The sequence below is a fragment of the Dermochelys coriacea genome, chromosome 22 (genome assembly GCF_009764565.3).
Source record: "Dermochelys coriacea isolate rDerCor1 chromosome 22, rDerCor1.pri.v4, whole genome shotgun sequence".
Classification (NCBI taxonomy): Eukaryota; Metazoa; Chordata; order Testudines; family Dermochelyidae; genus Dermochelys; species Dermochelys coriacea.
In genome coordinates, this window is record NC_050089.1 from 17716838 (window position 1) to 17741416 (window position 24579).

General features: G+C 50.5%; 1 protein-coding gene across 1 annotated transcript; it reads right to left on the reverse strand.

Annotated features, from left to right (window-relative positions):
* Positions 1 to 122: 122 nt before the first annotated feature.
* TMPRSS13 (transmembrane serine protease 13) lies at positions 123 to 24230 on the reverse strand. The gene is made up of 13 exons (XM_038381025.2): positions 24147 to 24230; positions 15609 to 15786; positions 14366 to 14476; positions 11245 to 11367; positions 10156 to 10285; positions 8638 to 8730; positions 7650 to 7693; positions 6405 to 6564; positions 5390 to 5562; positions 3240 to 3338; positions 2410 to 2552; positions 1977 to 2129; positions 123 to 1159 (listed from the first exon to the last, which is right to left on the reverse strand). The coding sequence occupies exons 2-13, from the start codon at positions 15667 to 15669 to the stop codon at positions 1145 to 1147; spliced, it is 1305 nt and encodes a 434-aa protein (XP_038236953.1). The 5' UTR covers positions 15670 to 15786; positions 24147 to 24230; the 3' UTR covers positions 123 to 1144.
* Between the last annotated feature and the right edge of the window lie 349 nt (positions 24231 to 24579).

The window sequence follows — 24579 nt, forward strand, 5'->3', positions numbered from 1 at the left end:
CCCAGAATTCCAGCTGGTGCATATAATCCTGTCCATGACTAGAACACACACTGTGTGGTATCTGGCACTGCAGTAGTTCACCTCCACATCTGCAGCCAGGTGAAGGGCAGTGGTGCTGGGACAGACAAAAGCAGGACTGCTTGGGACGGTCATTTTGAAACCATAAAAAAAACCAAACAAAAAAAAACCACCAGATATTTCTACACGGTACAAAAACCTCATTTACAAAACCATTCAAATCCCCTCCACTGACAACTGCGAGAGCTATGATGACATGGGCCGTTAGCTGCAGAGGCAGCTACGTGTGGACGCTGAGCCATGAGTTTAACAGAACTATGTGTTGATGCCCGCAGGAATGGTGAAGGGCAGTCCTGTGGCTAAGGCATTGGGCTGACCTGGTTCTGCCACTGACCCCCAGGGTGACTTTGGATAAGTCACAGGCCCTCTTTGGGGAGAATTATCCTTCCTTTCTCCAAGCCTGCGACCATTTAGACGGGGAACTCCTCAGGGCAGCCTCTGCCTCTGACCAGGGCTTGGTGCAGCCCCTAGTCCTACGGAGGGGCCACTGTAATGCAAGGAACAGAATGCAAAGGGGCTGAACCATGTGAGTTTCAGCCTATTCCCTTCCAGTACCATGTCCTGCAGCACTGACCTGCCCATCCACTCGGGTTCTGACACGAAGGACTCGGAGAAAGCAGGCCTGACGTTTCCATTTACAAGACAACAAGAATTGTATAATTTAAAGACAGAAGGGACCCGTCAGTGCAGGACTGTGCCTTATAGTATATTTTTAAGTGCTTTGTCAAGTCCAGTTTTAAATGTCTCAAGTAATAGGGCTTCTGCCACTTCCCTTAGGAAAATATTTCACCAGCTCACAGGTCTCACCATTGGGACATTTCCCCTGTTATTCTGCTCATATTTCCCATCTTGGTTGTTGGCAAAATGAATTGACTTCGAAGTTCTGGAGGCATTGTGTTTTCAGGGCTTCAGGGCAGCACCCGGTCATAAATCCTCTGGACAGTCCATGCTCAAAGGGTGATCACTGGCATTTCGCCCTGTGACAGCAGAACAGCGCCGAGGATCTAGCTGCACCGGGAGCTGTTAGCAGGAGAAGCCACAGCCCCACTAGGTGCCTGCCTCATCCTTAGTCACTCTCACTCTGGGAAGAGAAAAGTGAGGAGAGCACTGGTTAGAGGAAACACCAAAGCTTCAAGGAGCATGCTCCAGGGTTGTGTTGATTGGTTTCAGTGGAGTTATGATGCACCACAACTACCTGTAACCCTGAGTATAGGCAGTGGCACAGAGGCAGAGTGGAGCTGTGGGGAAGGGACGTTTTGGTCAAAAGGCACCGAGTCAAACCCCAGTCTTTGAGGAAGCGCCAGGGGATCTGCAACAGCCACAGCGAGCAGGCAGGGTCCCGGGAAAGGTGCTCAACATGGCTGCCTGGGCCAGCCTGGAACCCACGGCTTTGCAGAGTTATTGCAGCCCGAACCCCGTTTTCCTGTTTAACAACCTGTCTGCAACAACATAAAGACAATGGGAGAAATCCTGCCTTCAGGGATGCTGTAACTCCCCTGAGCTCGACACCATCACTCTGGATTTACACCAGTGGGACCAAGAGTAGAATCTGGCCCACTTAGCATTTCAGGGGATGTAGCTTTCACCCCATAACTCCCAATGAGCCAGCATGAGGCTCTAGCGCTCGCACTTTTCCTCATTTCCCTTCTTGCTGCCTCTATCTCAACAGGGGCTCCCAAGCCAGGGCACCAGCTGGAGGCGAGGCGTGTGCTCTGCCAAGGGACCTGTGGCTGATGGCAGTTGTAGCACAAGAGTCAAGCCACCAAGGTCCTTCATGTTTGTTTGGGAGCCATCTGGAAAGCCTCCGCTCTCGCCCAGGGTGGCCGCAGCATTCGCCTGCACACATGGGGCAGAAGCAGGCACTTTCCCACTGGAGCCAAGTCCTGAGGTCAGCTCACCTCCATTTTGCTGTGAATCCAGCTGAGGAGCTCTGTAACTTGAGTGTAAACCCCAGGCTTGTTCTTCTGGCCACAGCCAATTCCCCAGCTCGTCACTCCGGCCACGTACCACCGGCTGTTATCCTCGCAGACCAGGGGACCGCCGCTGTCACCCTAGAGTGGGAAGGCAGAGTCAGGAGAACTCGGAGGGAGACCCGCCATGCACTCGCTTTGCACAGAGGTCTCAGGTCATTGCACAGCCGGTGCACTCTCCAGGGTGCCGCCAGGTGCAGTGCCCAGAACACAGCACATCTCCAGGAGCAGTTTGACCACACGTCTGTGCTAAGATGGGGTGGTGTCTGTGGATCAACGTGGTGCCCACCCCCCTCCATTCAACCCCCACCCCTGCTTAGGGCTGCAAGCCCTTCCAGACTAACATTGGCAGAAGCCTCACCTGGCACGAGTCCCTCCCTCCTTGCAAGTACCCTGCACACATCATGCGGGGGGTCAGCTCGCCTTGGTACATGCTACTGCTGTTGCAGATCTTGTAGTCGATCAGGCCCACTTCCGCCTCCCGCAGCTCTGGGGAGGTGTTCTCTGGAACAGTGACAGAAAAGAGACAGGTGAAGCAGTGCCTTTGGCTTGCGCACAGAGAGCGAGTCCCTGGCCACCTCTGTCACCGCTAGATCGCATGCTGCAGGCCCCCGGCACATCACAGCCGTAAGCAAAGATGCCACAGGGATCGCTGTAACATACGACTGCACTGAATAGTGAATGAGCTCTTTGTACTACAGAATCCCACAGAAGGCAGGTCGCTGGCTCTTAGCCGTGCCCACAGAAAGGTATTCTCTGAAATCGTATGCCCTGTTTCCGTCATTCAGACTACTGGCTTCCTCTCACAGACATCTTCATGGTGGCTTCACAGACTAAAGTCACATTAGCAAAACTGGCCACCAGTTTCAGGCATGTTCATTGTGGGGGTCCTCAGATCGGGACCTGCTGGGCCCTGATATTACAGAGGTGCTGAGCCCCCCTGGACTTCCATCAACAGCATCTCAGCGCCTCTGAGAATCAGGACCAGCAGGTCTCAGGTTGGGCCCCTCAGAACTGAGGCACTCAGAATCATTGGCCCAGGCTGAAATTTCTGGCTCCCCCCATACTCTGCAGCACAATGCATAGCTGCCTTTTCAGTGCTTCCCTATGGTGCTGCCCAGCTGGACTGAGGCCACAGCAGGGCATGTGGCCCCTCCCCAAAGGGACATCAGATTCAGTCCCCACTCTCACCTTCGTTCTCACTGGTTTTGCCAAAGCCAGTGATGAAGCATGTCCTCCCAGCCTGGAATGTCTGGCCAGACATCGGGAGACAAGCGGGGCGGACCTGCCCTGGGAGAGAGGAAAAACACCAAACAAGGAAAGAGAGTGAGCCTGACACGCACCAGGGAACAGCTGCAGTCACTAGTGTTCCAGCAGCCTCTGTAGGGAGTGTTGTCTTCTGAAGGACCTAAACTCGGGTCTTGTCTCACTAGCCATTTGTCAATGGGTGGCCCCCCTGGAGTGCCTTCCTGTGGCAGGCCATAGCAGAACTGGTACATCTGCCTCAGTTTCTCCTCTCAGGAGACTCTGCCAGGCTCTCCTGCCTTGGGCTGATTTATTACAAAAGCATAGTGTAAACAGTCCCTTTAGCACCCCAGTACAAGTAGTCCTTCAAATCACATAGCCTCTCAGCCACTGACTGAACACATGCCACGTTCCAGCATCTTCCGCCACACCAGGCTCTGTCAGCCCTCCTGTGTCCCTCAGCCAGGACAGGCACCCCAGCCCTTCCAGCTGGAGTGCACCCACTCTTCCCAGCCTCTCTGCTGGGAGATCATCCACTCCAGGGAGCACCCATCGCGCCCCTTGGCCCCCTCACTGGTCCCCGGGGTTCAGCTCTCCAGCATGCAGATGTCAGCGGCTAAATTTCTCCGCTTCTCCCACACCTTAAGCCCCCTCCGGTGTGAGGAGGTCAGCCGGCAACCCCCTCTTGCTGCTCCCCTGCCTTCCCCCATGATACACCTCCGGGCTCTGGCAGCTCTCACCTGCCCCTTTTTCTGACCCTTGCTCAGGCAGCTCTGATTCACCAGCCCTTTCCCTCAGATTGTCCCTGGGTCCTTCACAGTCCAGGTGCTGCCCTGCCCCCTTGCCTGGCCAAAGGGGAGCAACTGTTCTGGCACAAAGGATCCGGGGCCAGCCACCCCTTGACATCCTCACTGTGACCAAGACAAGCGAGAAGGCTCAGCAACCATCGGCCTGGGTCCAACCTCCCTGGGAGCTGGGAGGCATGAGGCCCATGCCCTGTGTGCTCCAGGAGCCCCGCACTAGCACACTCCACGTGGCAATGGCTGTCAGGCTGGTTCGTTAGCAGTGGACGGAGCCGTTTTCAGATTACATGGAGGGAGGGGAAAATTCTTGGCTGTAATAGTATTTGGATGGCGCTTCCAGGGGGTGTATTCATTGGTGCTACTGAAGTCTCATTCCCAAGTCATCTGCCCAGCATCCCATTAGCCAGACCCAAAACTGATCTCCACGAACATGCCTACGAAGCCCCCAGGACTCATTTTTACAAGTATAAATCAATAGATGTTCTCTGTATGGCTCAGCAGTGCAAGGCTGTTCACTCCACATGCCCATGGTGCCTGGGGGGATGATGATAAACACCCATTTAACAGCTCAGCGGTACCCCCTCGGCCTCCTGTCTGCCCAGTGATGGCTATCAGCCACAGTCCTGCCGCTGGATGTGCAGAGGGTCCCTTTGCCTGCATAAAGCCCTGCTGATACTGTCAGGCTCTGCAGGTAGACAGGGTCTCTCTGTGTGGACATGCTCAGTATAGCACTGTGCACACAGCTGGGTCTTACACTGATTACAGTCAGAAAAGTGTCTGTGTAAAACCGGCACCTTCTTACCGACGGAATCTGGCTCTGCCCCCGCTTCTCATGTGTCTTGGAGTCAGACCTCATTGCCCAAAGATGCTTAGCCCCAGCTGGCCTGTGGAGCTGGTGCCGCTCTGGGAGAGGGTGCTGGAGTCTGTTCTGCGTCATGCACCATCAGCAACTTACACACCTGAATTCTGGACATAGAACCTCCTGCTTCTGGTTATGATGGGTGAAGCAGCTGGGACCAGACCAGACCAGACAGCAGCGCTGGCACAGTCATTAGAACAATCACAGTTCTGATCTGGAATCGCTGGGAGAGACCACACCTGGAACTGGATTCTGACTCTGTTTGCCCTTTTCTCCCATTCAGTGGGAAAAGGGGTTTCTTCTCCCCTGAAACATCTGCCAGCTTCCTGTCAGTCCTTCCTCGCTCCCAGGAACAGGAGCATCTGGCTGGCCAAGTCAAGCAGACGCACAGGCCCTGCAGCTCCCAGTCTGAGGAGGTTGGGAATTAGCCTCACCTGATATCGTTAAGGGCATGGCGAGTTTCACCAGAGCGATGTCATAGTCGTCGTGGTCATCGCTGTAGTTGGAGTTGATGATGATCTGGGAGGTGGGGATGCCCTTGGCAGGATGAAGCAGGTTGGAGGCCCCGGCATACACTTTCCACTCATCGAGAATCTTCACGCTGTTCCTAAGCAGATGTAGAAAGGGGGATGTAATGCAGTGATTGCCCTGAACAGCAGGGCCAGATTCCAGCCTCCCTCCAGCACTTAGTTTCAAGGACTGGAGTTAAAAAATTGGCACGGAACGCCCTTTCCCCGTTTTGTTCAGCTCAGACCCCGCTCCCTACCAACTTCTCCACCATGCCGATTGAGGTTTGAATCGCTCAGCCCAATCCAAGCAGGACTTATGTCTGAGCCTGACCAGTATACACAGTGCTTTAATTCGCCCCCTTCAAAGGCAATGTCCCTGTTTTCTTATCTACAGCACAGATCTCAGCTGTACGTTCTGCACGGATGCTGATTTCTTATTCCAGCCATTGCCCCGATGTGTGTGTTTGCTATTGGCTTTCTGTCTGCACGCCCCTAGCCGTAGATGCATCCACCTTAAAATAATTACATATAAACTGGGGGCCTGTGCAAGGATCGGCTACTGGTGTGCACTAGAGAGCTGCAGCGGGCCCCCGGAGCCGGACTGGGCTGGAACACAGCTGTGATCCTGCCCTCTAGTGGCTGACAGCTAGTGGAAATTCTGTGTTAGCTCTTGTGGTGGAGCTGCCAGTTTCGGGTCCAAAATCCCAGCAGAGAGAGAGAACCAAATTCTGATCCCAGGGGACATCAGTGTTGATCCATAGCGACTCAAGCTCCAGCAGAGTCTGTCTGAATTTCAACACTGTGACCGAGAGTGGAACATGGCTGCCGATAACTCCCATCTTCTGTTCTCCTCACCTAGGCCCTTCCCTTCATCAGCCGCAGCCAAACCAACCCTTGCTGGCTGCAGCCAACACAGCCAGTTAGCAGGCGCACCACTTACATGAAGAAGCAGTGGGCAGCTGTCAGCACCCACAGGGTATCAATAACTGTCCCCCCGCAGATGTGGCTCGGCCCATACTGGAGACTAACTTGCCAGGGCCACTTACTCGCCGAAGCTTTGTCCCCCCCAATGATCCGGCCAGAAGTCCTTTGTCCACAGCCTGAAGGAAGAGAAACAAACTGAGGAGGCAGATCTTCCCGAGGGAGCCTGAGGGGAAACTCAGAAAGGTCCATTAGCTCAGTCAGGTGCCTCGACAGGAAAAATCAAGCCAGGCCCACCTGCATGTTACAGGATCACCTAACAGATCGCACACCTGGAAAAACGTGCTCACGGATAACACTCAACCAACAGGGACAGAGCATTTAACACACCAGACCAGAGCAGTGGCCCATCAGTTCCAGTATCCTGCCCCCAGCTGTGGCAATGGCTTCCTGATTCAGTGGAACTGCAAAGAGAACCCAGTAATACCCTAGACAGCTGTACAATGCTGGCTGCATGCCGGGGAGGAGAGTCTAAAGTCATTCAGCCTCCACTTTTACAATCCAGCTGGACAATTGAACTCGCTGACCCCTGCGATTTTGAATTGCATGGGCTATTACTTACACCCACAGTGAAATAAGGTAGCTATTATGTTAAGTAATATATATTCCACTGAGCTGGAGGGGTAAGAAACAGGGATTTTTTGCTTAGATAGCACAGTGACAGACACCTTAAAAACCCCTGCGTTATGAAAGACAGATAGGTGGATACAGAGATGAGTAGATTAGGATAGATGACAAGTTCTAGGGGCAGGCCCCTAGTATTTACTTGTATACGTTTACAGAAAGCACATAAATAGCACATAAATAGACAATAGCACAGACTGATATTTTCAGTCTGTCAAGAAACAAAGAAAGGAAGAAAGGAAGAAAGAAAAAGATTAAAACAGTGTACAACTTTGATAAAGAAAAAAATGGCAGTTGACATGATGTCACATGAAATCAGCTGAGCTGATCAAAATTTTGTGAACTTAAATTTTTTGTTAATTCAAAATTTCAGTGAAAAAAATAAAACCTTGAAAAGTTTGGGTGAAAATTCTCTCACTTTTCCAACCAACTGCTGAGAAACTGGGATCTGGCAACATTTCCAAAACCCAGTAAAACCATTTTCACACCAGTTCTTTCAGTGGTTTCGAGACCCACCCTAGACCCAGCTCTCCTGTCACCATGTCTATGCTTTATAGCAATGGTAAAACCTCCCTCTTACTTGTGCATCGGAGGGAGACGTATTTTCCCGTGGGACACTTGGAGCTGCAGGAGAGAACAAAACAAACAAGAGACAAAGTCAAACATGGATCCAGGCTGAGACAGCACAAGAGAAAGAGTCTGAGTGGATGGTCCCTCCTGCCCATCCTGACATGCTCAGCCAGCATGTAAGCAACACAGATGCTCTCGTGTTGTTCAGTAAAGAGGAATGGGAGTTCTCTACAAGATCATGTTTCCCCTTTACTTCCTGGAAAATCCCTTCAGGTTGCCTCTCTCTGTATTGCAGCTGCAGCCCCACCTCTGGCAGGTGCACACAGTGGCAGACAGACAGGGGATGACTATTCTGGAGCCACTCCAGATTTATGCTGGTGTAAAGTGAGACCAGAGTTTGTTATTCTAAGGTGCTTCGGCTCCCTTAAGCACCAGGCACCCGTGGGCCTTTGCTAAAGCGTGGGCCACTCTCCAGCAGGCTCAGACCTGCCCTGACTTTCCTTGGGGGTGCGTGAAGTTTTGCCTGGGTTCCCGCCGCAGAACAAGTGCAGGGGCTAACTGCACTTCACGGTTGTCTCAGAAATCCAGCTGACGAGAGACTGCTCAGATTGCTCCTCTGGCTATTAGCACTCCCATCCCATTAGGGCTGCAGAGCTTGGGCTATAGCCCTCCCCTCCCTTTCCTGGAATTGCTGGAAAAGCTGCCATTGTGGAGGGGCTCCGTGTGCCCCCCTCCGAGCAGGTCTGTCAGACTGGGTCAAGGCAACAGACCACTGTCTCCTCTCTAAAGCAAAGAGCCCAGTCTTGCCAGGTTGCTAATCATCTCTGGTGCCCAGCCTTGCCCCGTTTTTATTCCGGTGTCCACACCGAACTCAGGCCTTTTTCCCCAAGTTCGTTCAGAGGGGACCGTGCAGCGAGTGCCATGGGCAGAGAGGGGCCCTGAGGGCACAAAAGGACATGGGGAGGAGCAGGGAAAGGGCAACTGATCCTCTTCATTACCTGTTGAGACTCTGCTGGATCGAGGGATGCTCCTTGGTGACAATGAGGCTTTTGCCAGGGAAGGAGGCTAGCACGTACTCCGTGTTGGACGTGCTGGGAGAAGACAGAACAGACACATCATGCTGCCAGGTTTCTTTAATTCTCGCTCCGCAATGGGAAAATCAGGCACACAGCAGAGGGGCTAAAATCCCATAGCCCAAAGCAGGGCATCTCCCCTCCGCTGCTGCCACTCACACTGAACTGCGGGGTGGTGCTGTGATGTGGCGCTGGCACTCAAACCCCACAAAGTGCTAGTTCACGAGTACCGCAATCTGGATTAGAACCTAGGTCTTCACCCACTGTCCATTTATAACAACCCCCCTGCTTGGGTCACCAGAGGGGCTTGAACCCAAGCCCCCTCAGAGCAAACAGCAAGGGCCTCAAATGTACAGCTACACTGCAATAAAAGATCCCTGGCTTGGGCTTGCAGGGCTGAGGCTGCAGGGCTAAAAATTGCTGTGACCCTCCCACCTCACAGGGTCCTGAGCCCAAACATCTACCCCACAATTAAAGAGCCCCATGAGCCTGAGTCAGCTGACCTGGGCCAGCTGTCGGTGTTTAGTTGCAGTGAAGACAGACGCATTAGCTGGCAGCTGTTGTAGCAAGATGTGAACCACCCACTAGAGGGGGGCAAAGATCCAAACTCCTAAAGTGGGTTGCACTTAGCGTGACCAGACTGGAAATGTGAATAATCGGGACAGGGGATGGGGGTAATAGGTGCCTACATAAGACACAGCCCCACATATCGGGACTGTCCCTATAAAATCGGGACATCTGGTCACCCTAGTTGCACTAGACCTAAGGCTGGTCTATCCCAGGGATTTTTGCAATGCTGCACTGACAGTTTAGCCATACAGATGCAAATCCTACTACACACACACTGCACTAGTGTAGAAAGTTACTTGCACCATTGCTTGTGTAAACAACCTGGGTAACCTGCACCAGTTCAAGTCACTTCTTGCAAGGGTGCTGTGTATCTGCACTGTGGACGGGGGGGGGAGGGAGTTTGCAGTGGGACAGTGCAGCTACACGGGGATTTCCCACTGCAGACAAGCCCCTTGACTCCCCTTCCAATAACAGCTGTGCATGGATGAGTTCCATTCCCCGCCGTTCCCAGCTCAGGTTCTCCTTGCTGCAAACCCTGGGGTGACTTAGCGAATGCCATACAGGGAAGGTGCAGAGAGAAACAGGAGGAGTCCATGCAACCCTCAGCAGCTAGCAACCACAGAGCAATGGCAAAGGGAGGGGGAAGTACCTGGTGGCCGGAAGCCCTTGTGGGAGAGATTTTTAAAGAACAAAGGGCTGGTATGGGCCCAGTGGCATTGCTTGGGGACTGAGCACTTCACTCTCCCTTGTGCCTTTGGAAAGCTCCCCATGGATGTGGGGAGCGCAGAAGCAGGTCATTCTGGGCGTGGGCTGGGTTTCTCTGGCTTCCGTCCCCCATCACTACACGTACAGTGCCCATCTCTGGGGACTTACCTTTGAAATCCCAGTTGCTGGCAGGTCTTCCTGGAGAAGGAGTTGTTCCAGGCACTGCTGCAGACAGGTAGCCACTGATTCTCGGTGCTGGAGTAGACGTGGAGCAGAGACTGATCCCACCTGAACCGCACTGCAGGCACAAAGGAAGGAGACAGCAGAATCAGCAGGGGCTACAGGCAGTACTGCAGCTCCAGCTCACCCTCTTAGACAGCCACCTGGGCCTGGCAAAGAGCCCAGCCCACTTGTACCAGGACTGAACTTGGGCCCTTGTGTCATGATCATGCACAAAAGCTGGCAAATGACTAGCCTGATTCCCCTCTCCTGCCCACAGGTGTAAATCAGGAGCAGCCCCACTGAACTGACAGACTTCAACAGGCCCCGGGGGGTGAGGAGAAGCCTGCCCCTGCGCTTTGCATCCATGGGCATGGCACATTCAGTGAATGGATGTGCAGTGTGACTGTGAGCTCCACCCCAGCGCCAGGTGACAGCTGGGGACCAAAGGCCTCTGTTTCTCCAGGGGCAGAGGCAGCCAAAGGCAGAACTAGCATCCTGCGTGCAGCCCCAGCCAACGTGCCTCACCCTGTTCACTGGAAACCAGTGCAGGGAGAGCCCAGCTCAGCCTCTTTGTCCCCTCCATCCTTGATCTCCCTGAGGTGCTGTCAGCGGTGCCAGGTGTGTGTAATTGGTGCCAGTTCTGAATCCCCCTGGGAATTGGGAGCACCAGCTAACCCCACACAGGCCTCACCAGAGTCATTACATTCAGCAGCTTCAGGCGCTGCCCAAAATGTGAGAGCAAAAATCAGGTCCGTGGCTACACCCTGCCAGCCCAGCAACTGCCCCCTCTCACACCAGGGGCCCCAGCTCCTCCCAGGTCCTGCACATCGGGGGTCCCAGCATTCCCTGGGCCCCATGCCATCTTTGTCAGCAGTGCAAACTCCTGCCCCAGAGACCTGGTCACGTCTGGGGGCTCGCTCAGAGCCTAGAGCACAAGGCCCTAAGACAGAGCATGGATGAAAGCAGCAGCCTGACTCTAGAGCCTGTCCCGCTCCCTGCTCGCCCTGCAGGACACCTGCGTCCCAGCTGTGTTACCGCAGTCCAGTTCATCGCTCTTCTGGGAGCAGTCGACCACCCCGTTGCAGCGCACAGCTCTGTGGCTACAGCTCTCAGTTGGCTCCTTGTACAGAAAGCTGTTGTTGGACCGCCAGAACAGGACTGCAAGCAAAAACATATAGAGGTGAGCTGGAGAGAGTTGGGCGGGAGGTCACCTGCGCTGGGAGGGGATATTTCCGGCCAGCCAATTCCATCCCGGACCTGGCAGCTCCTTTACCTCAGGCCCCAGACACCCCAGCTAGTGCATGGCCAGGGTTGCACTCCCAGACTTCCGCTAGCCACCTGGGCATTCACTGCATGGGCATTTTTTTGCAGCAAGCAAAACCTGGGCTGGATTCTTTGGAGCAGTCGCTGTTGTGGTTGCTCCAAAGTTCCAGTCAGGGGTATAGAGAGGATGCTTCCCAGGCACAATCCCCCTCACCTGGTATCCTGCTCCAAGGTTTCCAAGCAGAAAAGAGCAGGGTCACTCAGACTGATGCCCCCCCATCCAATGCCCCCACACTCAAACCAAGTGATTGTCAACTCAAGTCCCCACCCCTATATCAGTGCTACAACCCGCCCCAGCCCCTGCTCTCCATGAGGAGCTGTCTGGAAAACTGGACACAGACAAAACTCTTTCTGAAACCTCTAGAACCTGGCCCCCTGGAAACTCAGCCAGGCTCAGTCCCGAAGGGTCACAGACCCACACGTACTCAGACGACGTGTGGCCCATTTATGGTTTGTGCTGGGTTCAGGCAAAGCTCGGTGGTCGCTAGGAGGAAACAAGTGGAAGTCAACTGAGTTTCCCTTTGCAGTTTTGGGCTCCCCTGAACCAGAGCTCAGAGGGACATGAATCCACATGGATGACACCCAGAAAAGAGTTCACAGCCCAAACACTGGATGCAACGTCTGAGCCTGGATCATGGTTCACAACCCAAACCTCAGGCTGTTACGGGCCAGATCTGACTGGGCATCTTCCGAGCCAGGGTTCTGTCCTTGGGATCTCAAGGTCAGATCCAGAGTTTGCAATCTCTAGTTCACCTGATCCCCACCCTTGTCCCAGGATATCCAAAACTGCTGCATTTGACTCAGCTCCATTCAAAATCCATTCTCACTTCACGCAGTTTTAATTTGTATCTGCAAAATATTCGCCCAGTAAAAATGTTCTGAATCCACTTGATACAGCAGGGGCTCAATAATGCAACTGATAAAAGGAAAACTAGCAGCTACATTTGACAAAGGAATTTAAAAAAAACAACCGCTTCATTATCTGTAAAACCTGGAAAATAACTTTTCGGTCTCTGCTGATTTTCTCTTTCCATTTGGTGAGCTCTTACTAATTCCTTGCTGGCTGTGTATCTGGCACAGAAATTAACTCAGAGTAGGAGGGACTAGCATATGTGCTGATGGCTGTGGCCACACTTGAAAATATTTGCAGGAAATGGAAAGTGTTGGCCTTATCTAAACATCTAACCATCTGCCTCTGATTACTTGGGTTTGTGTCACATCTAAAACACTAGGGAGAAAGGAAGAAGGATGTTGTTTTAATTTCCTAGTGAAATTCTTTGTTCCCAAGTATCCAGCAGATGTCAGGAAAACTCAAGAAACAGAAGGATGGAGGCATCTCACTGCCTGGGCCATCTTTCCAGGAATCACATCCTTAGCACTGCAGCTGCATTGCCTCCTTCTGACCGCCAGGCAGTGCCATTAGGTGCTAGCCTGTAGTTCCCAGGCTGTGGCTGGAGTTGACAGGAACAATTATCAAACCCACTCAGGGGGATATGAAGAGCTAGGAGGAGTGGGGACCAGCTGAGCTCCTAATTAACCCTCTTCTAGGCTGTTATCAGTCTCAAATCAATGGTATTAAATCAAGAGGTTGTATATGATGCAGAAAATACAGACCATAAATCTCTAAAAAAGAAAAGGAGTACTTGTGGCACCTTAGAGACTAACAAATTTATTTGAGCATAAGCTTTCGTGAGCTACAGCTCACTTCATCGGAGGCATTTGGTGGAAAATACAGAGGGGAGATTGATATACACACACAGAGAACATGAAACAATGGGTTTATCATACACACTGTAAGGAGAGTGATCACTTAAGATGAGCCATCACCAGCAGCAGGGGGGGAGGGAGGAAAACCTTTCATGGTGACAAGCAAGGTAGGCTATTTCCATGATTTATATGATGAAACCCATTGTTTCATGTTCTCTGTGTGTGTATATCAATCTCCCCTCTGTTTTTTCCACCAAATGCATCCGATGAAGTGAGCTGTAGCTCACGAAAGCTTATGCTCTAATAAATTTGTTAGTCTCTAAGGTGCCACAAGTCCTCCTTTTTCTTTCTCCTTACAATGTGTATGATAAAACCCATTGTTTCATGTTCTCTGTGTGTGTATATCAATCTCCCCTCTGTATTTTCCACCAAATGCATCCAATGAAGTGAGCTGTAGCTCACGAAAGCTTATGCTCAAATAAATTTGTTAGTCTCTAAGGTGCCACAAGTACTCCTTTTCTTTTTGCGAATACAGACTAACAAGGCTGCTACTCTGAAACCTGTCATAAATCTCTAGTCCATGTCTGTTAAGCTGATCCCAGAGTGGAACATCAGATCTGAAATGTCTACAGTCTTGGGGAAACTTTGGACCCAAATCAGAAAATCCCAGCTCATGTCCCTCTATAATGGACCAAATCTGAGCAGCCTTGAACTTTAGGGGAGCATGGGTGCTGACGCAAGCTTTACAACAACTCAGACCTATGTCTCGTTGCACGATGGGACAGGCCAGAGGTAGCATATGCTGGGCAGGTTAAAGAATGTGAGAATGGGGAAATGGCTTTCATTTCTGGCTCTCCAAAGCCCACTGGAATCAGTGAGAGTCTCTGTATTTATTTCTGCAGGGATTTTCTCCATTTCCTTTTACAGGCTATCAGGTTCCCTCCTGTTAGCATTTCTAGTCCCAGAACGCTGCTGGCAGGTCAGTAGCTGTGCTTGGCCTGCCCAAACCCAAAGCTGGGTGACATATTTCCCCCAATGGGCAAGCCCCTAGATGGACGCAGGGACTTGGCCTGCACCCCAGGATATGCCAGTTTTGCTGGTGGCTAACAAAGGGGAAAGGACTCACAGAGCAGGATGAGGGCAATGAGCAGGACTATCAGAAAGGAGATGCAAAGGATCAGCGCCAGCTTCTTCTGGCCCATGCACGACGAGACCTTGCACCTTGCCGCTGGGGACACTGGAGATTGGGATGACAGAAACACAGTCACTAGCACACATGGTTGCAGAGACATTCCCATCCAAGTTCCTCCCCAACGGAGAGGAGGGATGCTCAGCCCTTTGGATGTGGCAGTGGTGTTACCTAGGCCCGCAGAGGGATATCTGGGGATGTGCGATTGCTCCTTCGCCAGCAGGCACATGCCATTTCTGGCAGGCAGGGGAGCAGGTGTCCCTAGCGCACACCATTCCTGCTACAGCTCAGGGATCCCAGGCTAGCTGCTTCCCATTGTGACCAGACCTCCGGAGGGCAGCCTGGGCAGAGGCAGTGCAAGCATCCCAAGGCTTCTCCTGCCAATGCGCCCGGGCTCCTGCTAGGTGGAGAGAGACTTCATTCTCCTAGCACATTCATTCCTTGGTCCCTCTGCTGGGGCTGACAACCCAGCTGCTCACCCCAGTGTTTTCTGGGACCCAGAAACGCAGGTCACATGGGCCACTGCACAGCATGCTCCGTCATGGCAGATATGGGTTGGATTTGAACCGGCAGCCTCCAGGGGAAAGGCTAGATTGGCCCATACCATCATTGTCCCCATTACAGGTATTTTAGTGTAAACCCTGGTTCTCACAGGCAGGATGTACAGGCCATCCACGTCACCTCCCCATTCCTAAAAGTAGGGCGCATCCCGCCCTTGGGCCAGGTGCAGAGGTGATGCACAATGTGCTGTGAGTACAGCTCCTGACGCTAGCCAGGTAGAGCCAGGCCACAGGCATCTAAGTGAGTGCAAAGGAGTGTAACATATACCCCTTACACAGCGCTCTGCAGGAGGATAACATACACCCCTGGGCATTCCCTCCCCTCCTTCCAGTGCTGCCACCGCATCCCACAGGCCGCAGGGAGCCTGCCAGCTCCCTGCTAAGGGTGTTCCTTTTAGCCAGCTGGGGGTGATGGGACACAGTCACCGGCCGCAATCCGTATGAGACTGCACCATCCAGTCCTATCTCCCAGTCAGCTCTCCCAGCGTGGCAGGAGGTAATGCATGAACGACTGGGGCTCATAATTCCAAGGCTGGCTGGAAGCACACACCCAACCTCTCCAGGAAGCAAGGACTTCCCAGTAGCTGTAGCTGCCAAGAGACCTGCCCCACCCATCTTACTTGTGTTGTCACAAACCACATATCGTGGTGGAGCCAGTCCAGACTCTGGAGCGCACGGCATGAAGTTGCTCCCACAGACCCTCTCTCGTGGATGTGCAGATGGGGTGGCGATGGGGCAACTGACTCACAAGGCATAGGGGTTGGGAGCGAGGCTGCTGTTTGGCAGAGCCAGACTGATCTGTAGGTAAAGAAAACACCATCACTCAAACACACTACTGGAGATTCCCTGATGATAGCTCCCTGTAGTCAAAGGCCAGCCTGGGTGCCCAGGGAAAACTAGAAGACTTGCCTTCATGAAGCAAGAGCTAATGTACGCAGCCAGGAAATCCAAGTAACAGAGCTTCCCGAAGGAGCTGGCTGGCTTTGGTAGCCGAACATCCCAGCAGATGTACCTCCAGTGTACAACGGGCCAGCCTATGGAGGCAAAGAAAACCCTAGAGGTGCCTCTTCCCAAAGCTCTTGTAGAGCTGGAAAACACTGAGCATCTCTGCAAAGAATCACGCTGCATCATTCTGGTTTTTCTCCTTTTGGAGGCTGACAACCAAATTTTCCAAGCTGATCACCTAGCTCAGAACATCCGATTGCATGTTTGGTACTCAGCTCAGTCACTGGTGGCTCGTTTCCCTGTCCAGTGTCTCAGTGCCCATGTGAGCACTCAGGTGAGGAATTACGTGCCCCAATTTATGTACCCAGGTTTGGAAACTGAGTATCTATCATTATATAAGTCCTCTGAGTCACTCATTCAGAAAATGCCAATGTAACTCCCAGTTGTTATTTAGTAACACTTCATAATTGGTGTTCCAAGCCCGAAACTTCCTGAGCCCTGGAATGCTGCTCTGCAATTATGTCACAACTGATCAGTGTGAATATAGGACCGAATATTTATCTCCTCCTCCCAAATTCATCTCCCCTGAGTGCTTTATTAATTTAATCCAGATACGTGTGCCATGTTCCCCCATTTCTCCTTGGAGAGAGCCTGAGCTTTGCATTTAGAACAAACATTGGTTTTGCTGCTAATGTGGTTTCTGTTTTAAATCTCTGGCTAATTTTAGCAGTAAAAAAGTCACATGCAACAGAGAACTTGCAAAAAAGAAAATTTCACTTGTGCAGTGAGAGAGCCCAGGAATGGTGCAGCAACCACCAGAATTTGCTATGAGTCAGCCCCTTGATATAGTACATGCAAAGGGGAAACAAGTCAGATGTTTATGGTTCATAAACATTGAGTTCATAGTTCCTTCTCCATGTGAAAAATGCAAGGGCTATATCCTTTGGGATCTTTCTCCTGAGGGGGGGTCCACTCATTTTCAGTGCGTACTTATGATTTGTCCCACAGAAACTCTCTCAAAACCTTATAGATTCATAGATACTAAGGTCAGAAGGGACCATTCTGATCATCTAGTCCGACCTCCTGCACAGCGCAGGCCACAGAATCTCACCCATCCTCTCCTATGAAAAACCTCACCTATGTCTGAGCTATTGAAGTCCTCAAATCGTGGTTTAAAGACTTCAAGGAGCAGAGAAGCCTCCCTCAAGTGACCCGTGCCCCATGCTACAGAGGAAGGCGAAAAACCTCTAGGGCCTCTCCAATCTGCCCTGGAGGAAAATTCCTTTCCGACCCCAAATATGGCGATCAGCTAAACCCTGAGCGTAGGGGCAAGATTCACCAGCCAGATACTACAGAAAATTCTTTCCTGGGTAATTCAGATCCCATCCATCTAATATCCCATCTCAGGGGATTAGGCCTATTTACCCTGAATATTTAAAGATCAATTACTTACCAAAATCCCATTATCCCATCATACCATCTCCTCCATAAACTTATCGAGTAGAATCTTAAAGCCAGATAGATCTTTTGCCCCCACTGCTTCCCTTGGAAGGCTCTTCCAAAACTTCCCTCCTCCGATGGTTAGAAACCTTCATCTAATTTCAAGTCTAAACTTCCCGGTGGCCAGTTTATACCCATTTGTTCTTGTGTCCACATTGGTGCTGAGCTTAAATGATTCCTCTCCCTCTCCTGTATTTATCCCTCTGATATATTTATAGAGAGCAATCCTATCTCCCCTCAACCTTCTTTTAGTTAGGCTAAACAAGCCAAACTCCTTAAGTCTCCTTTCATAAGACAAGTTGTCCATTCCTCGGATCATCCTAGTAGCCCTTCTCTGTACCTGCTCCAGTTTGAATTCATCCTTTTTAAACATGGGAGACCAGAACTGCACACAGTATTCCAGGTGAGGTCTCACCAGTGCCTTGTACAATGGTACTAAAACCTCCTTATCCCTACTGGAAATGCCTCTCCTGATGCATCCCAAAACCGCATGAGCTTTTTTCACAGCCATATCACATTGGCAGCTCATAGTCATCCTATGATCAACCAATAGTCCAAGGTCCTTCTCCTCTTCTGTTACTTCTAATTGATGCGTCCCCAACTTATAACTAAAATTCTTGTTATTAATCCCTAAATGCATAACCTTACACTTCTCACTATTAAATGTCATCCTATTACTATTACTCCAGTTTACAAGGTCATCCAGATCCTCCTGTATAATATCCCGATCCTTCTCCGAATTGGCAATACCTCCCAGCTTTGTATCATCTGCAAACTTTATTAGCACACTCTCACTTTTTGTGCCAAGGTCAGTAATAAAAAGATTAAAAACCTTAATTCATGACATAAGCAACAGACCTGGAAAGATCTGGCTTGACCCAAAGCAGCTGCTTCCCCAGCAAGGTGTTGAGTGAGGGAAAATACTCACCCAATGAAAGAAGGCAGAACCATTCCATCATCAGGACAGACATCCGTTCCTTAATCTGAGATCTTGGGCACTAACCTTTTCAAGGGCATTGGACACATCACTGTGATGGAAGTGAGCCTGAGCTGTTAGGTTTGAACCTGAATCATTGGCCTTTGGGATTTTTCTGATGCCCATCTCTACACAACATACAGTATAGCAAAGGAAGGGTGTATGCCATAAGCAAGGGACACGCCACCAGCCAAGCCAGCGCTTAATACAGTTCTGCCAACCCCAAACATTCAAAAATCAAGAGTCAGGCTCCAAAAAGTCATGAGATCAGCTTAAATTCATATCTTTGGAGTTCCTTCCATTTGCCCTCTGGCTTAAGAGCCTATAGGGGCCACTTTTTCAGCTTGTCTCCACAACCAGGAACTTCCTTTTTTAAAAAAATGAAACCTGAGATGCTGGTGTATTCACATGACTGCAGGAGCTTGGGCTTGAAGAAAACCACCCAACAGTGTGAGACTCATGATGAAATCACAAGAGCTTATAATGCAGTTAATATATTACCCTGATTCCAGCTGAATTTTCTTATTTAGGATTTTATTTGGCCTAGTTTTGCCCAATTTGCTATCGGAATAGCAGATTCTTTCATGAGTGCATTGGAAGGCTGTCACATTTCACTGCATACTCAGTAAACACCTTCAAGCCCTTTGTTAAAATGTGATATTTAGCTTCCTTGGGTGAGTCACTACAGATATCCCTACCCCACCTACAATCACACTATTTTCTCTCTTTCCCCATTGGTGGAGTACAACAATATCACAAAAGGCTGCTGGGACAGGGCTCTCGGCCTGCCTACACTTATTACTTTCAGAAGGTGAATGACTGATTTGTTAGTTCTCTGGCAATTCAGAAATATTTAAAAAAATGTTTTGGGTCGACTTGAAAATGAAATTTTTGGCAAATCATAACGTTGAAAAAAAATCTTGTTTTGGGTCGACCGAAGTGTCTCGTTTGGATTTTTAGCTTTTCTTAATGTTTTGACTTTTTTTTTAGATACAACTGAAGGAAATTTCTGAACTAGAAATCCTTTCAGATCAAAACATCAACACATTTTGACTTTTTTGGAATTTGTTTTGTTTGTTTCTTTTAAACAATTCAGTGAAAAATGACACAAATTCAGAAAAAGTTTTGGCCAAAAAATTTTGGCCCACTCTACTTACGCCACTCTTGCAACACTCTTGAAATGAGGGGATGCCTCCTTCTTGAGCCCTGCCCTGTACATCACCTGAGAGCTATTCTGTTCAGGCCTCTTAATCTAAATGGGAGCCTTTCCCCTTTAGCCTGGACTTCAATGGGCTTTGGATCAGGCATGACAATCCCAACCTTTTGGAGGTCTCTTCCAATGTTACATGGCTGAGCAAGGCCATTGACTGAAGTCCCCTTAAATCTGGTCGTATCGTGTGATGTTTGTGGGTCTTGCTGTCCCTTTAAAAACATGTCAAGGGGATTTAACTGAGCGACACAAAATGATGAAAGGTGGAGTGAAAGCTGCCCATCCCAGAACACGGGCAGTCTATGTACAACACACAGCAGTAATGCTGGTTCACCCAGTGTCTAGCCTGCCCACGGAATTTAATGCACTACAGGTCACTGACTCAAAGATTGTGGGTGGGTTTTTAAAGCATGGCTCACATTACGACAATTCTAATGACCAACCCCAGTGGCACAGCCAGTTCCTCACTGGCGGAGACAGTGAGGCACAGAGGAGTTAGCATCGACATTTTCAAAAGCAGCGGCTAATTTTGGGGTCTCAGCGTGGTGCACCAAAGCCAGATTGCTAGGGGTGCTGAGCACCCCACAGGCTCCAGCCAGAGCTGTGAGTGCTCAGCACCTCCTTAAATCCGGGTGTCTCAGATTGAGCACCCAAACTTGCGTGGTCACCCTTTAAAATGTTAGCCAGAGGGACTTGCCCTGCAGATCTGGGAGCAGAGCTGTCTAGGATTCTTGGCTTTCAGTCCCATCAGACCACACTGCCTCCTTCAGTAACACGTACAGGCATCTGAGGCCCTGATCCGATGCCCACTGAAATCAATAGAAAGACTCCGGCTGACTTCAGTAAGCAATGGTCAGGTCTTAAGCTAACAGCAATAAGGCCAGTTAAGCCTCATGCTTCAGTGCATGAGCTAAGCATCTGCGTGAGGCGGGGGGGGGGAGGGGGCAAACCCTCACCCAGACAGAACCAGCAGCACACTGGGGGTTGTTCCCTCAATAGGGAAGAGAGGCCCCGTCCTTCTCTACAGAGACCTCAGAGTCTCTATGTGCGACTGCTACCGTGGTGACCTCAGCATCACTCCTGACCAGCTAGTCCCTAGTGGCATTCACCTGCCTACACCATCAGCACAACCAGTGAGCAGCCAAGGATTAAGCAAGCTGTGAGTCAGGATCCCGAGTAGGGTGAGAAAGGTGGGCCGTGAGTGGCTCTCTGCCCTTTCCCCAAAAACACACGGAGGAGCAGAGAGGTCACTTCCTACCTGTGCCCCTCCTGAGGCTTTCACACTCCCGGAGTGGAGGAGAAGAAGGGAAATTTTGCCTTATTTTCCCACACTTGGCACATCACAAAGTGGCCCAGGGGCTGAGCTATTTTTAATTTCACTGAAATAACCAGCCTCCCTTCTCAGATCCTCCCCCAGAATAGTGTGGCTAATCAGGAGCAACAGGGGCCTGAATTTCAAAAAGGTCCATGATCAGCTGAACCTGTTTTCTGCACGGCCAGAGCTCATTGCAGTCCCATGAGCAAGGCTCAGGTGAGAGTTCCCGTATTGTCTCATTGGGTTCATTGGAGGTGGGACTTGTGGCCAGGCCACACATCCAGAGAGAGCAAAAAAAGGTCTTCTCTGTGTACCAGGCAAAGGAAGGTTTAAGTGGGACTTAAGTAGCACAAGGGGCTTGTGCTGTCTTCTGTCACCCAGACAACATGGAATGAGAGTTGCTGGCCACTGCAAAAGTGTGCTGGGTAATGCACAAAGGTCCGATCTCAAGTGTGAGCATGGTTTGAGCCAAACCTGTTACTGAGGTCCTGCTGCAGGGCTGAGTCTTCCAGCCAAAGTACAAGCCAATTTCATGAGGCCACTGCAAATGTAATAAATGGCTGTAACAAGTATTCATGTGCCGTGCACAAAACGTTGGACTAGAAACAAGGAGGAGAGAAACTAGAAAACCAATGGGCCAGATCCTCGCTATTGTCAATCCGCCCAGCACCCCTGACTCAGTGGAGGGTTAGGCCCAAGAGGTTTGAAGTAGAGCTGGTAGAATAATTTTCTGCTGAATTTCCTGATATTTTTCAAACAGATTTCTCGGCCGTTATTGATTCTCATTATGTATCCCTGTTCCTTGAGATGGGGGGGAGCGGTGCGGGGGGGAAAATACATGGACAGGCAGCACTTTATTCACTATTTGCCCATCTCCAGTTTTACTCTTTGAATTAAAACTGGAACACGTCAGCAATGTAGATTCAGAGACGTTAAGGCCAGAAGGGACCATGATGGTAAAATCCAGGCTGCCCTGTTGCTTAGCACAAGCCAGAGAACCTCACCCAGTAATTCCTGCCTCAGTCCCAGAACTTTTGCTTGAGCAATAGCATATCTTTTCAAAAGAAATCTCATCTTAATTTAAAGACTACAAGCAAGAAACAATCTGCCATGCCCCCAATGTGAAGTTCACAAGGTAGGGAGACCCGCCACAGGGGGACAGCATGGACCGAAGCCCAGTGTTCAGAACCAAATAATGACAGGAAGGCAGATGCAAGAGACAGTTAGAAATTGTCTGCACCTTCAGAGCGGGTGTTTAGTTCAAAATGAAAGGACACCACCAAAGGGCTTTAGAAACAGAAAGTCACAGGAATCATCTAAGTAGCAGTCACATAAGAGGAATGAGATCAGTGGCAGATAAAACAACCCATGCGGTTTTGAATTAGTTGAAATGAGCTGCCTAAATATCTGCTCTTCTTCTTTCCTATTCCCCGGATCATCACACAATCTGCTGTTAGCCGCTGAACTCATTTGCCTTTCTCTGAGCTAGAGTGTAAACAGGGGCCTGGCTCTTTTGTGCGCTTGCATAGTGCTGCTGGTGCCTGATAAATAGTGCATTAACATAATAATAATGACACGACTGATTGCCTAGCCATGGCAAAATTCCTCCCACTGCAGAGCCAGCACAAGGTTTATAGCTCACTTGCATCTGCAGGATGGGATTCCTGTGCTGGCCAGAGTTTCACCCATTGTGAGTATAAACAAATGATCCCTTCTCATGCACTGTTATAGGAGGAAGTTGAGGTGAGAACAGAGACAGTTTATAATGAACCAAAACCTACAGTGTGACGAAGCAAAACCAAGCATGCTTGATTCTGCAATGCTATCTTGGATTTTTCCTCTGATGCAGTCAAGTACCCTGGGACAGGCAGGGGTCTATTTAGCACCCAGTCACTAGGATTCTGAGCAAGGAACATGGCCATCAGTCACAGTGACTTCTCCCCTTTGAAATCTGGTCAGACACTTTAGAGACCAGATGCTTTAGAAGATGCCAGCACAAAGAAGGGAATAATGCTGACATATTAAGGGATGTTCTGCAAGTCTAAAACGTTGGTTCTGTGTTGAGTTACTGGAGCAGGTCAGAAATGGATTCCTGCAAGTCAGTGAGACAAGCCCCCCATCCATAAATCTCAAAGCCCTCCGTAAAGGGAGTGAGCACCATTTCACCCTCTCTACAGATGGAGAAACTGAAACGCAGAGCAGGGAAGGGGCTTACCCAAGGTCCTGCAATGAGTCAGCAGCAGAGCTGAGATCAGCCCTCAGGACTCCTGACTCCCAGGTCCATGCTTTCTCAACTAGAGGGTAAGCCAAAATTGCCCAATGTGACTGCCTGAAGTTAGGTAATTTACTTGATATGTGGGTGTCCAAATGACTGGCCTGATTTTGCAAAGGCACTGCTCTTCCCTCGCCTTCCAACGTCACTCAGAGCTGGACTCAGCTTAGGCCAGACTGCAGGATTGATACCGGGTAGCGGGAAGCTACATTGGCCCAGGGGGAGCTCCAGAAGTGGCTCTCCCTCCCTAGCACACAGGAGGGGTGTACTTGCTGCACCAGCACGAAGGATGGTGAGTGCGGTCAGCACGCCCTGGGATCCTAGAGTCATCGATTATAGAGCCATAAAGGACCACGGTGATCATCTACCTCCTGCCTAGCACAGGCCCTCGGCCTTACCTGCAATCACTCCTGTTGGAGCTAGAGCTGACTGTTTAAAAAACAACCCGTCTTGATTTAAAAATGGCCAGGCTGGAAAACCTACCACCCCAGGCGAGTTGCTCCAAGGGTTCATTACCCTCGCTGTTAAAACCTGCATTTTATTTCCCGTCTGAATTCGTCAACTCCCAGCCATTGGCTCGTGCTGGACCTTTCTCTGCTAGATCAAAGAACTCATTATTTGTTCAGCACCATGTTGGCCCTAATGATCCAGTCACCCCGTAATCTTCTCTTGGTTAAATGGAACAAATCCCCTGAACACAGGGGCTGTGTCCTGACCATGTGCGCCTTGGGGGGGAGGACACAGTGATTATTGCAGCTCAGCACCCTCACAGGCAAAGTCCAGCCTGCCCTTTCCTCCTTGCTGTGCTTTCTGCCACTGCCACGGGGACTAAGCACGCCCAGCAGCCTGGCTAAGGCGCACCACCCGCAGAACGGGGCCAACACCCAGGGGCTGAGGCCGGGGTGCAGACAGGGAGGTTTCACCATGACAAGGAACCTACTTTGCCTCAGTCGAAGTCGATGCAGCTGTTCAACCCAACAGGCTGGTTCTTTCCACTTGTACCTTTCACAGCGGACCGTGGTCACTGCCCGCCAAACAGAAAGGGAGAAGGCCAGAAAGAGGAGAGACGATTGTTGGATGTTTTCTGCTAAGAGTGGTGGTTCTCAACGTTTTGTACAGGGGACCCCTTTCACACAGCAACTCTGAGTGCGACTCTCCCCCCCTTATAAATTAAAAACACTTCTATATATTTAACACCATTATAAATGCTGGAAGCAAAGTGGGATTTGGGTGGAGGCTAACAGCTTGCGACCCCCCATGTAATAACCTCGTGACCCCCTGAGGGGTCCCGACCCCCAGTTCGAGAACCCCTGGCTAAGAGGATGAAAATCATAATTAGAAACCAACAGCAGGAGTGGAGAGCTCAGGACTCA